At 42.3% G+C, this 15699-nt stretch overlaps 1 protein-coding gene across 1 annotated transcript in view; it reads right to left on the bottom strand.

Annotated features, from left to right (window-relative positions):
• enah (ENAH actin regulator) overlaps window positions 1–15699 on the bottom strand; it is a 211774-nt gene that overhangs the window by 101350 nt on the left and 94725 nt on the right. Inside the window, 1 exon segment of the mRNA XM_051925592.1 lies at window positions 11856–12021. Within this exon segment, the coding sequence (XP_051781552.1) occupies window positions 11856–12021 (166 nt within the window).

Here is a 15699-nt window from a genome sequence, read left to right on the forward strand (position 1 = left end):
GAAAACATGAGGAGGGAAAAATGTCAGTGGCCTTCACCAGTTAAACCATTCCTGTTTTGGGGGGTTGTCTCATTGTTGCCCCTCTAGCGCACCTGTTGTTAATTTCAGATCAATATCCCATAAGTTTCACTGACTTGATGCTGTACTCTAATATATATTTTATATATATGTTATGGCCAAAACCTGAAGTTTAGCCAGTTCCCAAATTGGCTGGCCATTTCGCTTTTTGGATGCAAGGTTTGGACAAAGTCCGAATTACTAGAAATGACCAGCGTATATACTACTTTGGCCGGCGATTTCGTGAGGTGGCGAGAACTCCCTGGCCAAAATCTGATGCGCTGATGTAAGACTGTCCGCTCAAGGTGCAAAGATGCTTAAAAACTTTCAGATGCAGATTCAGAAGTGAGTTTTCCATTCTGCACGAGAAACTGCTCAAGGCGGGTCTTGTTCAGAAAGCAGACACTACTTTAGATGGCCTTCCCCTCGCCCAAACACTAACCTTAAAGTCAATAAAATAGGTCTCTGATGTTAAGTCACTATTTTAGGCTAAAATGATAACAGAAATGTGAAACCTACTTATATACAGTGCATCCGGAAAGTATTCACAGCGCATCACTTTTTCCACATTTTGTTATGTTACAGCCTTATTCCAAAATGGATTAAATTCATTTTTTTCCTCAGAATTCTACACACAACACCCCATAATGACAACGTGAAAAAGTTTACTTGAGGTTTTTGCAAATTTATTAAAAATAAAAAAATTGAGAAAGCACATGTACATAAGTATTCACAGCCTTTGTCATGAAGCTCAAAATTGAGCTCATGTGCATCCCGTTTCCCCTGATCATCCATGAGAGGTTTCTGCAGCTTAATTGGAGTCCACCTGTGGTAAATTCAGTTGATTGGACATGATTTGGAAAGGCACACACCTGTCTATAGAAGGTCCCACAGTTGACAGTTCATGTCAGAGCACAAACCAAGCATGAAGTCAAAGGAATTGTCTGTAGACCTCCGAGACAGGATTGTCTCGAGGCACAAATCTGGGGAAAGTTACAGAAAAATATTTGCTGCTTTGAAGGTACAAATGAGCACAGTGGCCTCCATCATCCATAAGTGGAAGAAGTTCAAAACCAACAGGACTCTTCCTAGAGCTGGCCGGCCATCTAAACTGAGCGATCGGGGGAGAAGGGCCTTAGTCAGGGAGGTGACCAAGAACCCGATGGTCACTCTGACAGAGCTCCAGAGGTCCTCTGTGGAGAGAGGAGAACCTTCCAGAAGGACAATCATCTCTGCAGCAATCTACCAATCAAGCCTGTATGGTAGAGTGGCCAGACGGAAGCCACTCCTTAGTAAAAGGCACATGGCAGCCCGCCTGGAGTTTGCCAAAAGGCACCTGAAGGACTCTCAGACCATGAGAAAGAAAATTCTCTGGTCTGATGAGACAAAAACTGAACTCTTTGGTGTGAATGCCAGGCGTCACGTTTGGAGGAAACCAGGCACCACTCATCACCAGGCCAATGCCATCCCTACAGTGAAGCGTGGTGGCAGCATCATGCTGTGGGGATGTTTTTCAGTGGCAGGGACTGGGAGACTAGTCAGGATAAAGGGAAAGATGATTGCAGCAATGTACAGAGACAACCTGGATGAAAACCTGCTCCAGAACGCTCTTTATCTCAGACTGGGGCGACAGTTCATCTTTCAGCAGGACAACGACCCAAAGCACACAGCCAAGATATCAAAGGAGTGGCTTCAGGACAACTCTGTGAATGTCCTTGAGTGGCCCAGCCAAAGCCCAGACTTGAATCCGATTGAACATCTCTGGAGAGATCTTGAAATGGCTGTGCACCGACGCTTCCCATCCAACCTGATGGAGCTTGAGAGGTGCTGCAAAGAGGAATGGGTGAAACTGGCCAAGGATAGGTGTGCCAAGCTTGTGGCACCATATTCAAGAAGACTTCGAGGCTGTAATTGCTGCCAAAGGTGCATCGACAAAGTGTTGAGCAAAGGCTGTGAATACTTATGTACATGTGATTTCTCAGTTTTTTTTATTTTTAATAAATTTGCAAAAACCTCAAGTAAACTTTTTTCACGTTGTCATTATGGGGTGTTGTGTGTAGAATTCTGAGGAAAAAAATTAATTTAATCCATTTTAGAATAAGGCTGTAACATAAAATGTGGAAAAAGTGATGCGCTGTGAATACTTTCCGGATGCACTATACCTAATCTTAATTATTATGAAACAACCAAGTGGTGTCCGCTTTCTGAACAAGGGCCGCCAAGGCTATACTCGATGCAATTGCACTACTAAGTGCGCAACAAATCGCTGCTCATGCCTTTTTTCTTCCGACTTTGGCCGATCGCCCCATGCCATTTTGCAAACTGGCTGGCCAAATCCTGAAATCGAGGAAAAGATTGGACATCAGCCGGTCATTTACAGCGACATTGGCCATTTCCCAATTTGGCCATAACACACACACATATATTATATTATATTATATTATATATATACTAACCAACCCGCGGCGTACCATACGTCGCATTATCAGGCTGGGTTTTTAATGATTTTTAAGCACAGGGAAAAAATTAACATTTGAAAAATCCGGAGGAGAGGGGAAGGACGCCCATTACGCCCCATCCGTCATGCTAGTCTGCTGATTTCTCGTTCAGTAACCTGTGAGTAGTGATGGGCGGAGTGAAGCCTGACGAAGCATCAACACGTTTGAAGCAATTGTGTCGGAAATCGTATCGAAGCTTCGAAGCATTTAACACTCACCTCTCTAGTGACACCTCCTGGCCATTTTCATTAACGTTACAGAAACTTATGATACACTTGAATGACGTTTGTTAAAACTCGTATTGCTTTTATTTTTTCGCAGCTACAGACTGACAACGAACAGAAGGGTTCGTCAGCAGCTTCTAGTGTGTGATGTGTAAAAAATATAAATATAACTTCTTTAACTGCCTTGTGGCGCTGTAGTAGTACGGCTGCTTTGCAGTAAGGAGACAGTGGAAGATTGTGGGTTCGCTTCCTGGTTCCTCCCTGTGTGGATAGCAAATTATCCGCGACAAACAAACTGTTTTACACGCTGCAAACCAACCTGTGGCGTACTATACGCCGCTTTTTCAATGTTTTTTAAGCAGAGGGAAAAAAATGAACATTTGCAAAATCCGTAACACTGCTCTCAGTAAGTACAATGCACACGCGTTTAGTTTGTTGGTGACTTTTTGCCAGCTGTCTATCCTGGTTTGGGCTGTTTTTGCAGTGTTACTGCTTGTGCATATTAAATCTTGAATTGCTTTGAGTAACTAATTAACTAACACCCACCCACTCAGCTTGTGTGAAAAAAATGCGCCCGTTCTTTCATCATTTTGTTGCAGCAATATACATTGTGTTTTCACACAGCGCGGAGGTGCGCATTCATCTCGGATTATTACATCCAGCTAATCTGCTACACGACTGCGTTTGAAAAACCGACTTATCCCTGATGAGTTTCACCGGCATTAATGATTAGGAATCTGGTTGGAACAAAACCCTGCAGCCACAGGGGTTCACCAGGACCGAGTTTGGGAAACACTGCTGAACACAGACGAAACCGACTCAGGTGAGGAGTGGGGGCGGGCAAAGTGGTTGTAGCTATTGATTATTCAGTGTTGTTTGCCTGGGTGTCTGATCTGCGTTGACTGACATGGCTATTTTCTGCGTATCCCATGGTTGTCTTCCAGCAGTGTGAATGCCTCGAAAGATAGGGCGTCCTCGTGTGGTGAGTTGTTGCAGTTTGTAGAGAGTGAGGGTAGACGCGGTCCGTGAAAAAAGGAGTGTTGGTGGCGCGGATGCGAATCGCTTTATGCAGCTTGTAAAACAGTTTGCGATGGAGAACGCAGTTGTACGTCGTAAACGAAAGGAATCTGTGGCTCTGAGGTGCATGTGGATCGTAGTAGGGAGGAACTCGACTAACATGGTGATTGGTGAGTTTTTGCGTCCGACTTGGTGGTCGTGGCTCTTGCCAACTCACGGCATATCATATGCCACATAATTATGTATTGATGGGTGAACACTTTCTGAACGGCACAGCCTGGTGCATTCTTTAACTGCATTCTCTGTCTTGTAGCGCAGTGGTAGTGTTGCTGCTTTACAGTAAGGAGACTGTGGAAGATTTTGGGTTCGTTTGGGCTGCATTTGCAGTGTTACCGCCTGTGCATATTAAATCTTGAAATCCTTCGAGTAACAAATTAACTAACACCCACCCACACACACACACACACACACACACACACACACACACACACACACAGCTTGTGTGAAAAAAATGCGCCCGTACTTTCATCATTTTGTTGCAGCCTATCAAAGACTTGCTGCCCCCAACTCAAGGTGACTCAGAGGTCCATGTGTAGCGTACAACAGATGAACATAAATGACACCGTTTTTTCCGAGGCGTTGCGTCCCAGATAGTGGGCGTGGCTCTGCGAGTTGTCGTCATATCCAATGGTCATAGAGTTGGTGGGCGAGGCTCTTTCCTACTTGTCGGCGGCTTAGTGAATCCACGCCTCTTCCTGCGTGCTTTCATGGGTGTCTTGTTTTGGTGTGCATGCTTTCATGGGTGTCTTCCCCCTTTGGCGGCGACTTTGTGAATTTTATAATATATATATATATATATATATATATATATATATATATATATAGTCACACACGTGTGCATGGGAGGCAGCTAAAGGGCTTGAGGGAAGGCAGTTCTGAGGCATGCCGGGATGTCACAGAGTGCACTGACTCTTTTTTTCTCTTACCTGTAGACCTGGCTCTCTTGACATCACTTCCAGGACCGAGCCAATGGAAGAAGACCTTACCGGCTCCGGCCCCTGTGATGTCACCTCCGGGCTTGAACCAATGACTGAAGAACATGAGCCAGATCCCTATGACCTCACTTCCTGTCTTCCCCTTTAAAAGTCTACACCTTTCCCCTATTTGTCAGTCTTGTTTTGGACTCCATTGTATGCACATCAGTGCTCTGTATTGATAAAAACAACTTTGCAGCCAGGATACCAGATTATACGGGTGACTGCCCCAAACCTTTATCTGTGTATGTCTCATTTTTGTGACATTGGTGTAGCCGGCAGGATGAAGAAGTCCTGGAAGAGAAGGGGACAGAACCTGCAACACATCCAGGTGGGAGCGTACCGGGGCCGAGTTTCCAGGTGGGGAGGGTGTCCCATGTTTCGAAGTGGCCCGGTACAGGCTCTGCCCGCGGCATGCTCCACTAGGCAACCTAGGCAGGCCGGGCTCACAGAATTGGGATGCTTCGGAAGGGGGAGGCAATGAGGGCTGTTTATGCTCTCTCGGAGGAGAGTGCCCGCCTCCCTGTGAAGCCAGAGCCCCGATTTCCACCTGGGGTGCCCCAGACTGGTAGGTGAGTAGCCTGAGAAACTGGAGGTTCGACCCAGAGCGGCCGACCCCTCAACAAGCCTGGTTCCTATGGGCAAAAGTAGGGCAGTGGCTACGGCCACAGGAACTCAAGCCCTTCCAAATAATACAGCAGGTGGCTTGCTATCTGCTTCTGGACACACCACCCCAGGGCTTCACCCAGCTGGTCTGGGGTAGACAATTCAGAAACATGGCAGAGCTTATAGCGCTCGTAGAAAGACAAAGGATGGCCTCACAATCTGGGGGAGCTGAACCGTCCCTTGGTCAAACTCAACTGGAGTACGTCCCAAAACCTAGACCCCCAACCATACAACCCAGAGCTTGTGCTGACATCCCCGAGGCCACGGGCACGCAAACCGCTTGGGAATGAGGTGGAATGCAGGTGGAGGGGGAAGAGGGGTTGGTGTGCTCTGATAAACCCGTTGGCGGTCCCACACATAGGCGTGGTGATCGTTAATGGGTTCAGAACTTCTGCTCTGTTCGATACCAGCAGCAACATTTCCATTGTCGCCCGCCGCTTTGTGCTACCGCAACAGTGGTTAAAATTTAAGTCCGGTATAACCTGTGTCCACGGGGAAACCCGCTGGTACAGGACCGCCATTTGTGTCAGCAGCTACGGAGGATCAGTTCAGAAATTAACTGTGGCAATCCTCCCTGATCCTCCACACCTGGTGATACTAGGGCGGGACTGGACTAATATTAAAAGCGGTGAGACACATACCACTCACGGGGTTAACTTGGGCCTAGTTATGGACGGAGATGAGCCGTCTCATGCTGCCTCCACGCCGTGTAATCAGCCGGCAGAGAGAGACGAAGTGGCCGTCCTGAGTGACGTGGCAACTCCCGGGCCGTCGCGTGTGAACACGTCATCCACCAGCGCGGCGGCGGAGCGGGAGGAAACCACGCCCCTTGAGGTCGGTTCAGACCCTCTCTCCATTTTACAGTTTCAATTTAGAGAGACGCCGGCTTCCTTTAAAAGAGAGCAGTGGAGTGACGATTCCCTGAAATTTGCAAAAAATGCAGTGGTCCTAGTCAACGGCCAGTGCACTAACCAGTCAATGCCACAGGGTCCTCACTTTGTATTAGACAACGACTTTCTCTATCGCGTAGCAATGCATGACGGGCAGGAGAGAAGGCTACTGCTAATCCCGTGAGCCTTCCGGCGGCAGGTCTGCGAGTTAGCACACGCCCACCTCCTAGGTGGCCACTTGGGCACCGAGAAAACCCTGGAGCGGATCAAGCTCCGTTTCTAATGGCCAGGAATCATTGAAGAGGTTCGTCGCTTTTGCACTTTCTGCCCAGAGTGTCAATTGCGACAAATTCCAAGAAAGGAATGTGCTCCTCTAGTTACCATTCCCCTGATTGACATTCCTTTCCACCGAATTGGGGTCGATATAGTTGGACCTCTAGAGGCCTCAGCCCGAGGACACAAGTACATCCTAGTCCTCGTGGATTATGCTACCAAATACCCCGAAGCTGTTCAGCTGCGCTCTGCCACTTATAAAGCCATTGCACGGGAATTACTAGGGGTCTTTGCGCGCGTGGGTATCCCCAAGGAGGTCTTGACGGACCAGGGGACACGTTTCACCTCGGAGACGTTCAAGGAGACTGCCAAATTACTGAACATAAAGCATTTAATGACCGCGGTGTATCATCCTCGAACCGATGGTCTAGTGGAGAGGTTTAATCAAACTCTCAAACAAATGCTGTGTAAGGTGGTCAGTTAGGATGGAAGGAACTGGGATCAGCTCCTCCCCCTCGTCCTTATTGCCTATCGGGAAGTCCCACAAGCCTCCACGGGGTTCTCCCCTTTTGAATTACGGTATGGGCAGCAACCCCGGGGCATATTAGATATCCTAAAGGAAGGATGGGAAGAAGAGGCTCTTCCCTCTACAAACATACTCAAATATATCGCGCAATTACGCGATAGATTTGGAAAGATTAGGCCCCTCCTTAAAAGTCACATGGAGGAGGCCCAAGCAGCACAGGTCCGTTGTTACAACCGCGGCACGTCACTCCGGGAGTTCCAACCGGGAGATCGTGTCATGGTCCTAGTGCCTACCTCCCACTCTAAGTTGTTTGCCCATTGGCAAGTACCTTACGAAGTTAAGGAGAGGAAGGGCCTCGTCGACTATTTGGTGAGTCAACCCAGTCGTCGGCCGAGGAAGCGGGTTTATCATGAGAACCTGCTGAAACCGTGGAAGGACAGGGATCCCGATCCCTCCTCCGGCCAGCCCCGCTCACTCTTTGCTCACACTGCTAGCCTTAACTTCAGGGCGGATTTAAGTCCTAGACAACGGCAGGAGCTGGAAACAGTTATCCGGTCCGTTCGGGAGGTAGTCAGTGAGAACCCTGGAAGGACCTCTCTGGTTGAGCACAACATAGTGACAGAGCCCGGGGTTATTGTCCGAGAACGCCCGTATCGTCTTCCCGAGGCAAAAAGGGCTGAAGTGGAGCTTGAGATCAAGCACATGCTGGAACTAGGTGTGACTGAGGAAAGTTATAGTCCCTGGTCCAGTCCCATTGTGCTGGTCGGTAAGCCTGACGGGAGTTGGAGGTTTTGCAATGACTTCCATCGGCTTAATCAAGTCTCCCAATTTGATGCCTATCCGATGCCACGAGTGGACGACTTCCTCGAGAGGCTTGGGCAGGCTCGATATTTGACCACACTGGACATGACAAAAGGGTACTGGCAGGTTCCTTTAACGGACTCCGCAAAGGAATAAACCGCATTTAGTACCCCTAGCGGACACTGGCAGTATTGTGTCCTTCCATTTGGGTTACACAGGGCTCCAGCAACCTTCCAGCGTCTGGTGGACAAAGTGCTCCAGCCTCATGACTCATATAGTGCTGCCTACCTGGATGACATGGTCATCTATTCCAGCGCATGAAGGGAACACCTACAGCAGGTCCGAGCGGTATTGCGGACACTTGGTGAGGCCGGGCTCTGGCTTAATCCCAAGAAATGCTTCTTTGGATTAAGCGAGGCCAAATATTTAGGCTACCTGGTGGGTCGGGGTAACTTTAGGCCACAGTGCTCCAAAGTAGATGCCATTTTGAAATGGCCCCGTCCGCGAACCAAGCGGCAAGTCCAAGCCTTTCTCGGGTTAGCGGGGTACTACCGCTGGTTTGTACCCCGGTTCTCGGAGAGAGCGGCGCCCTTGACTGACTTAACAAAGAAGAGGGCCCCGAACATTGTGGTATGGACTGAGAAGACAGGCACTGCATTTGGTGACTTGAAACAGGCCCTTACGTCCGCACCTATTTTGAGGGCACCTAACTTTTCTCTGCCTTTCATCCTCCAGACGGATGCTTCCGACACAGGCCTGGGGGCCGTGCTAAGCCAAAGTGTCGAAAAGAAAAACAGTAGTCTCAGTCTCACCTGGAAATGTCTAGTGTTCAAGGCAGGAAAACTTCACTGAGATTGTGAGAATCACATTTGTCATTTATAAACCAGTACTGGCGCACTGCATGATAACATGATCACTTGACTTGAGCATTCATAGTTTTCATACTCTTTCTCTGTACGTTTAGCATTTGTTTGCTCAGAGGTTGATGCGCTTGCTGCTTCCTGAGCAGCTCTTGTTTTCTCCATCCCACTGCTTCTTTTCTTTTGTCGGCATCTCTCCACATTAAAACTGATTAAGGTAGTGTTTGTGTTGCAATTAGTACATTTTTTTTTAATTTTTCACTTAAGCGCCTTCAACCTGCCTCATGAATGATTTAAGATATGAAGAGGTAGGGGAAGTGATGGCAAAGGGATGAGAACGGCGCCCATACGCATGCGCCAAACGGCTGCCTTGCTGGCTGCTGCCGAGAGTTGATTCTACAATAAAATAAAATAAAAATAAAAGAGGAATAACCTTGGACGTTAATCATCACCCCAAAAGTGAATAGTAGACGTCACATAGTACATGTGTACCAAATTTCAGGTCAATAGTTCAAACGGTTTGGGAGCTACAGGTGATTTAAAATCCTGGACAGACAAACGAACAGCCACTGTAGCATATTACATATAAAGATATAACAAAGACAATTCACACACAGACAAACACACTTAGGCTTGTGTTACTTCCACTTTTATCTCATTATGAGGTTATTTCTGAAACTGATTTGTGTGTGCTTTAAAAGAATGATGTGACTGATCAGATGCGGGTTGTAATTGTTTAACTTGCAGTGTCACAAATTTGTAAAAGGAAATGAAATTATGGCAAGATTAGTTTCTTTGTAATACAGTGTCCTAAACAGTCACAAAAAAGGAAAGGAGGCATTGCATTTGCTCTCTAATTTTAAGGACCACATCTACAGATGGCCATCCAAGCATCCATTCATTTTCTAACTGGTATATACAATTCTAGGTTGTGGGGGAAACCTCATACACGTCCACAATTATGCAGACAGGACTGTGAGAGTCTGCACAATGGCAGCACCAACTGTTGAAGTAAGTAAAAAAATCAAGGCAAGTTTTAAACAAAATGGCTGTTTGGCTGGTCTACACTGGCAATGAAATGAGTTGTTCCGTTTTCTGATACCAAAATAAAATTTAATTTACAGTATTTAGTGTTTTAATAATTTGAACCATAATCATCTCCCTATTAATACAACATGTATTCTGTTAACAGAAATGCATTTTCACTGAGACATGCAGTTAGCCGAATAGGCAAAACTGCACACATACTTCTTTGCTGAATATAAATATGCAAAGGTTAAATTTGTAATTTTTTTTTCTGAAGGCAAACTAATTTTGATTAGCATAACCCCTAAAATTTAGAAAATGTAGTAAATTTGTGAATTTCTCATTGGGATTAATAAAGTATCTATCTATCTATCTATCTATCTATCTATCTATCTATCTATCTATCTAAAAGCACTTATGTAATATATTTGAATGGGTAAAATTTACCAAATACAGGTAATGCCATTCCAGATCATTTTCTAATTCTGAGTTTGTACAGATGCTAAGCAATAACAGTCTGATCACTCACACAAGAATCTTAGAAAACAGCACAACAAAAGCTGTTTTGCAAGAATTCTGAAAATACTGAGTAACATAAAACTAACAAGACTGATTTCACAGAGGAAACAAAGTTTAGACAAATAAAAAAAAGGGACAAATTAGGGCAATTAAAGCACAAGTAGTATGTAACATTTGAATCAATTTGACACGTCAAATAATACTCAAGTTTTTTTTTCGTCAGCTAATAATGTAAATATATATGTTACAATAGCAAAAGTTACACACCTGACAGAGTGAATCCCTGACAAATCAGATTTAAAAAAAAAAAGTTGTTAGAAAACATCATTAAACAGTATTCTGAATTACCTTGGAATTAAGTAGAGAAATAATATTTGGATTTTTATTTTTAGTATTTGATTTTCGGCAGTATTTTTCTGTTGTGGAAAGAAAAATGTCACAGAATAAGTTTATCTGATTTATCTTACCATGTGCACATTCTAATCTGTGATGATATCATTCTTTGTAAACTCTAAAATGGAATACCCCCCAAGATAATAACATCCCATCACACTTGTTAAAACTGGAGGAATCCCTGTGCCCCTCACACATTAAATTTCAAGCCTGAAATTGTATTTTGATAATTATGAATGTCTGTACTATTTTACTTAAATACCTGTTGTTTAACTACTTGATAAATATTCTAGTATTTGAAAGCAGTTGTTACTGTCAGAATATAAAATAAATGCATACTATTACATAAAGATGCACAATACTGTTCACTTAAATAAAGGAGGTACAGTTCATAATATTGAACTGGATTTCTGTTTTTGCTGTGGTACGGAAAGATATTGAGCATCGTAAAATGTAATCTATATTAATATCAAATACAAAAATTCTGGTATTGTGGCATCCTTAATGGTGCTCATACATTATGTTACAAAAATTCATATTTCCTAAGGAGTTTTCAGGAGTGGATTATCTTCGCAATGAAGGGAGACCTGTATACAAAGGAAACTATATATGCTCATATACACCATTATATTAAACCTTCCTAAACCACACTACTCTTGTCTAAAAAGTGAAAGAAACCCAAATATACACGCCAAAAAAAGAAAATGTTTATCTAAATTATAAATGATGTTCACAAAGGTAATGTATACATTTTCTTTATCACTTCAAATTTGTTGCAATTAGTTACTGTGCAAAATAAAAATTAATGCATTTAATTAATCTAATTTTAGGATAAGACGCATTTTCCAATCATAACTAACTCACACCCTCGAGCATTAGAATGAAACATTGACAAAGCAGCACCATTAATTAACAGATGCATAACTGTAACATTATCACTTTCCATTTTAACCTGCTAAAATTACTTTCAGCAGCTGAAAATGTTTTGAATAAAATATGATTACAGGATAAAGTGATAATTTAGCCAATAGTAGTACATTTCACATGTGTGACAACTGAATTCTGACTCACCTGATGGTCCTGGATTTTCCTTCCAACTACTCTGAATGCATTGTTCCCAGTATGATGGTAAATATGAACTCTGCTGAAACCTGTTGAACCACCAGCAGGCACCCATTTCTTATTAGCATCATCATATATCATAACAGCAGCTCGAGCCTGACAGATACTCTGTTCACTGTAAGGAAAGAAAATTTAAATAAATTAAACAAGAAACACAGACAATTTTGAATTAGCAGTAATCTTTAATATGTATGTTCTATCCCAGATTAACATTTTGTTAAGATTTATTAATTAGTTTGTTACTGTGATTCTACTCTTTCAGCAAGTGCTTAAACTGTTTGTAATCCAAACTGTGCATTATAAGGTGTAAAGTATATATGATCCGCAACTCTGTTCGGTTCCTTTTTTGTAAAGAAGTTCTATTTAGTGGTGCAATGGTACAGAGGTATATAGTAAATATTCATATTGCTCAATATAGGGTCCTTGTGACTATACTGTACAACCTTTGAACTGAGGTGCATCTACAGTATAGAGGCCTTTGAATTAATGGAACCTATGAGCTAGTATTCACCAGTACTCACATAGTCAATGATTTGCCATGTACAAAACGCCATTCATTTGGCTAGGTGATAAGACAGGGGTGACCTTCATTACTTCATGTAATAAATGAGTGAAACAATCATCAGGATCTGTTAACTTAAATAAACTAAAAGACCTGAATCATCTGACCTTATCACATTACATGGCAACATTAACAACTGGAGCATATAAAGAAAGGAAAAAACACAAAACTGTATCTTAAGCTGCAGTTACATTACACATACAACAGTGCTCAAGTAAAGAGACCCTGTTGTAAGATTATAAGAATAATCTTCTTCTTTCAGCTGCTCCCGTTAGGGGTTGCAACCGTGGATCATTTGTTTCCATACCTTTCTGTCCTCTGCATCTTGTTCTGTTACACCCTTCACCTGTATGTCCACTCTCACCACATCCATAAACCTTCTCTTAGGCCTTCCTCTTTTCTTCTTGCCTGGCAGCTCTATCCTTAGCATCCTTCTCCCAATATGCCCAGCATCTCTCCTCTGCACATGTCCAAACCAACACAATCTCGCCTCTCTGACTTTGTCTCCCAACCGTCCAACTTGAGCTGACCCTCTAATGTACTCAATTCTAATCCTGTCCATCCTTGTCACACCCAGTGCAAATCTTAGTATCTTTAACTCTGCCACCTCCAGCTATGTCTCCTGCTTTCTGGTCAGTGCCACCGTCTCCAACCCATATAACATAGTTGGTCTCACTACCATCCTGTAGACCTTCCCTTTCACTCTTGCTGATATCAGTCTTGTGAGATGAGAATATGCAGGCAAAAACCAAACCAATTAACTGAGAGAAAGGACTTTCTTTAATGAGGACAGCTTAGGTGTTGGTTGTTTGCCTTTCTTGGGGTGAACATGACTAAGCAGCGCATCTAACCTAGACTGATAATAACTCATAGCTAGGGCGATGTCCATGTGAGACAGTCCCAATGTGCTCATTATCAGCTTGATGCCCCTCTGTGTGATGGTCGCATGTGACACCTATATTTGAATTAGCTTGCTTTGGGGACCATAATTCAGTGTGTGCATGAAAGCATTCTCTCTATAGATGATTTCTCCCTCTCTGGTTCCTCTACCTCCTTAGAAAATACACAAATGGATACACACTTGTGTCCTTCTCAGTTTAGCTTAATTTAGCTTTAATGTACAAAAATCGCAAGGAGTTCGAGCTTTTCCTGATGCACATGAAATGTTTAAAGAAATATTCTCTTTTGTTCTTAATATGGAAACAATCCTGAGGCAGAAACTAAATAAATCTAAAAGGTGATGCTCTTTTGTGTTAATGGAATGCCATGATTAAAATGTCTGAACTCTCTTTGTGTTTGCATATGTATTCAATAGTAGCTTTGTAAATGCTACCATATTCTGAAAATTCAAAAATTTAATTTAAAATTGGGCAAAATTAACAATCTCTAAGAGCCACTAATTAACAAACTTCTACTCAAGGGAATTTTATCTGCCAAACTGCACTCTTTAATTTACCTATCTTTTCCACTCAGACAGATTGGCTGCCGCACCTCATATCTTTGAAGTTTCACCTTTAAATTTTTTTGCGGTTTCCATTTTTATTTATTTTTTTTATTTTTTAATTAAAGCAAACTTCCAGTGCTGAGTAGGTAAGTGGATACAACTAGTGGATAAATGGGTAGCTAGTGGATAAGTGGGTAGCTAGTGGATAGTGAATTAAATCAAAGCTAGAACATACCACATCATATAGTGCTCTCACAAAAACATACCACTAATCTAAAAATTATTTATTGTATTGTGAGATGTGTATTGTTAAAATCCTTACCCATCATACATACACACACACACACACACACACACACACACACAGAGCAGCAATTGCAGTGCTTACCATTACAAGTGCAGTAAGGTTTACACAAATAAACCACACATACATTTTAATTTTTTGCACAATTCATATATTTTTTTTATGGTCCAGGATCAACAAAAAATTCTCTATATGAAGTGGCATTAAGCAGCAATAAACAGTTAATCATCTTCTTGTTCTTCATGCCTCTTTATTTTGCTAGTAACTAAAATACTTTTTTGTTTTCATGATTCCTTAGCTACGGAAAATTGCTTGCACAAAATAAAGGATTCCTGTTTGTGAATTCATCTGTCCATCTCTTTTACCTAGAGGTTTTTTACTCTAAGCCTTCGACAAATTTATTGTGCAGTTCAGGTTAATGCAGTGTGATTTAAGGCAGCCTTGAGCAAAGAGTACACTAAAAAAGTTAAACTTGTGAGAGGGCATTTGTCTTACTTTTTATTGAATGACAATTAAAACTTTCAGTTAATCCAATAGAAAGCAGGAAGACTTCAATTTTCCACATAATACAGAATTAAAACTCTCTTGCACACAGGCCAGGATTTAAACTTGCAAGCTCAACAAATGGATTTGCCTCAATACTGTTTTCACATATGGAGCTGCAAGTCAAGAAGTTTCATTATTATTTTTATTCATAGATCTTTAGAAGAGCGTGTAACTAATGGATATCTGTCCCAAGGGTGGAAATTAGCTTTTTATATAAACTTAACAAATAAATATTTTAACAAATACCAACAGAATCTCTCAAATATACACCTGAATCACTAAGAAAGAAAGAAACCTCTGATGTGGCTAAACAATAGAAGTCTCCTGAATACATAGTACACTTGTATCTTATACCTTTTTGAAATGTCAGTATTCTGCTGTGTGTACAGTGGAAATATATGAATGAATTCTGATAAAATGGCATATTCCAGCTTATTCTTAGAGATTTCTTGTGGTTTACTATTATTTTCTTTGAAAACAGAACTAAATTGACACACAAAAAAAAGAACACTACCAAATATTTACATGCTACAAAACCTAAAATAGCAGAGCAATAATTTATATTAAAAAATTGCAAGCTGTCCTATGTAATTAGCAAAGAAGTAATATCAACAATTTAAAACCATTAAAGGCAGTCATTAACATGCATTCAAAAAGTATAGACCAAAGCAAAGCATTATTAGTTTAACACTCTTAAAGAAAAGTTGATTATTGCAAGATAAATTCGTGAAAAACAGAAGGAAAACATCCAGATACAGGGCATTAAGAAACTAAAGTAAGTTATGAACAGTATACTTTACATAAAGCAAAAAGAGGTGATGATAGCACAGTTTAACACTAGAATTACCAGAGCCTACGAAAAAACTTGTAGATCCGTCCCACCTTAAATCGCTTCACACCTCTCCGTCAGCGTCTTTTGTCCTGTAAATGTGTGGAT

This window comes from Erpetoichthys calabaricus, chromosome 3 (genome assembly GCF_900747795.2).
Source record: "Erpetoichthys calabaricus chromosome 3, fErpCal1.3, whole genome shotgun sequence".
In the NCBI taxonomy this organism is placed as follows: domain Eukaryota; kingdom Metazoa; phylum Chordata; class Cladistia; order Polypteriformes; family Polypteridae; genus Erpetoichthys; species Erpetoichthys calabaricus.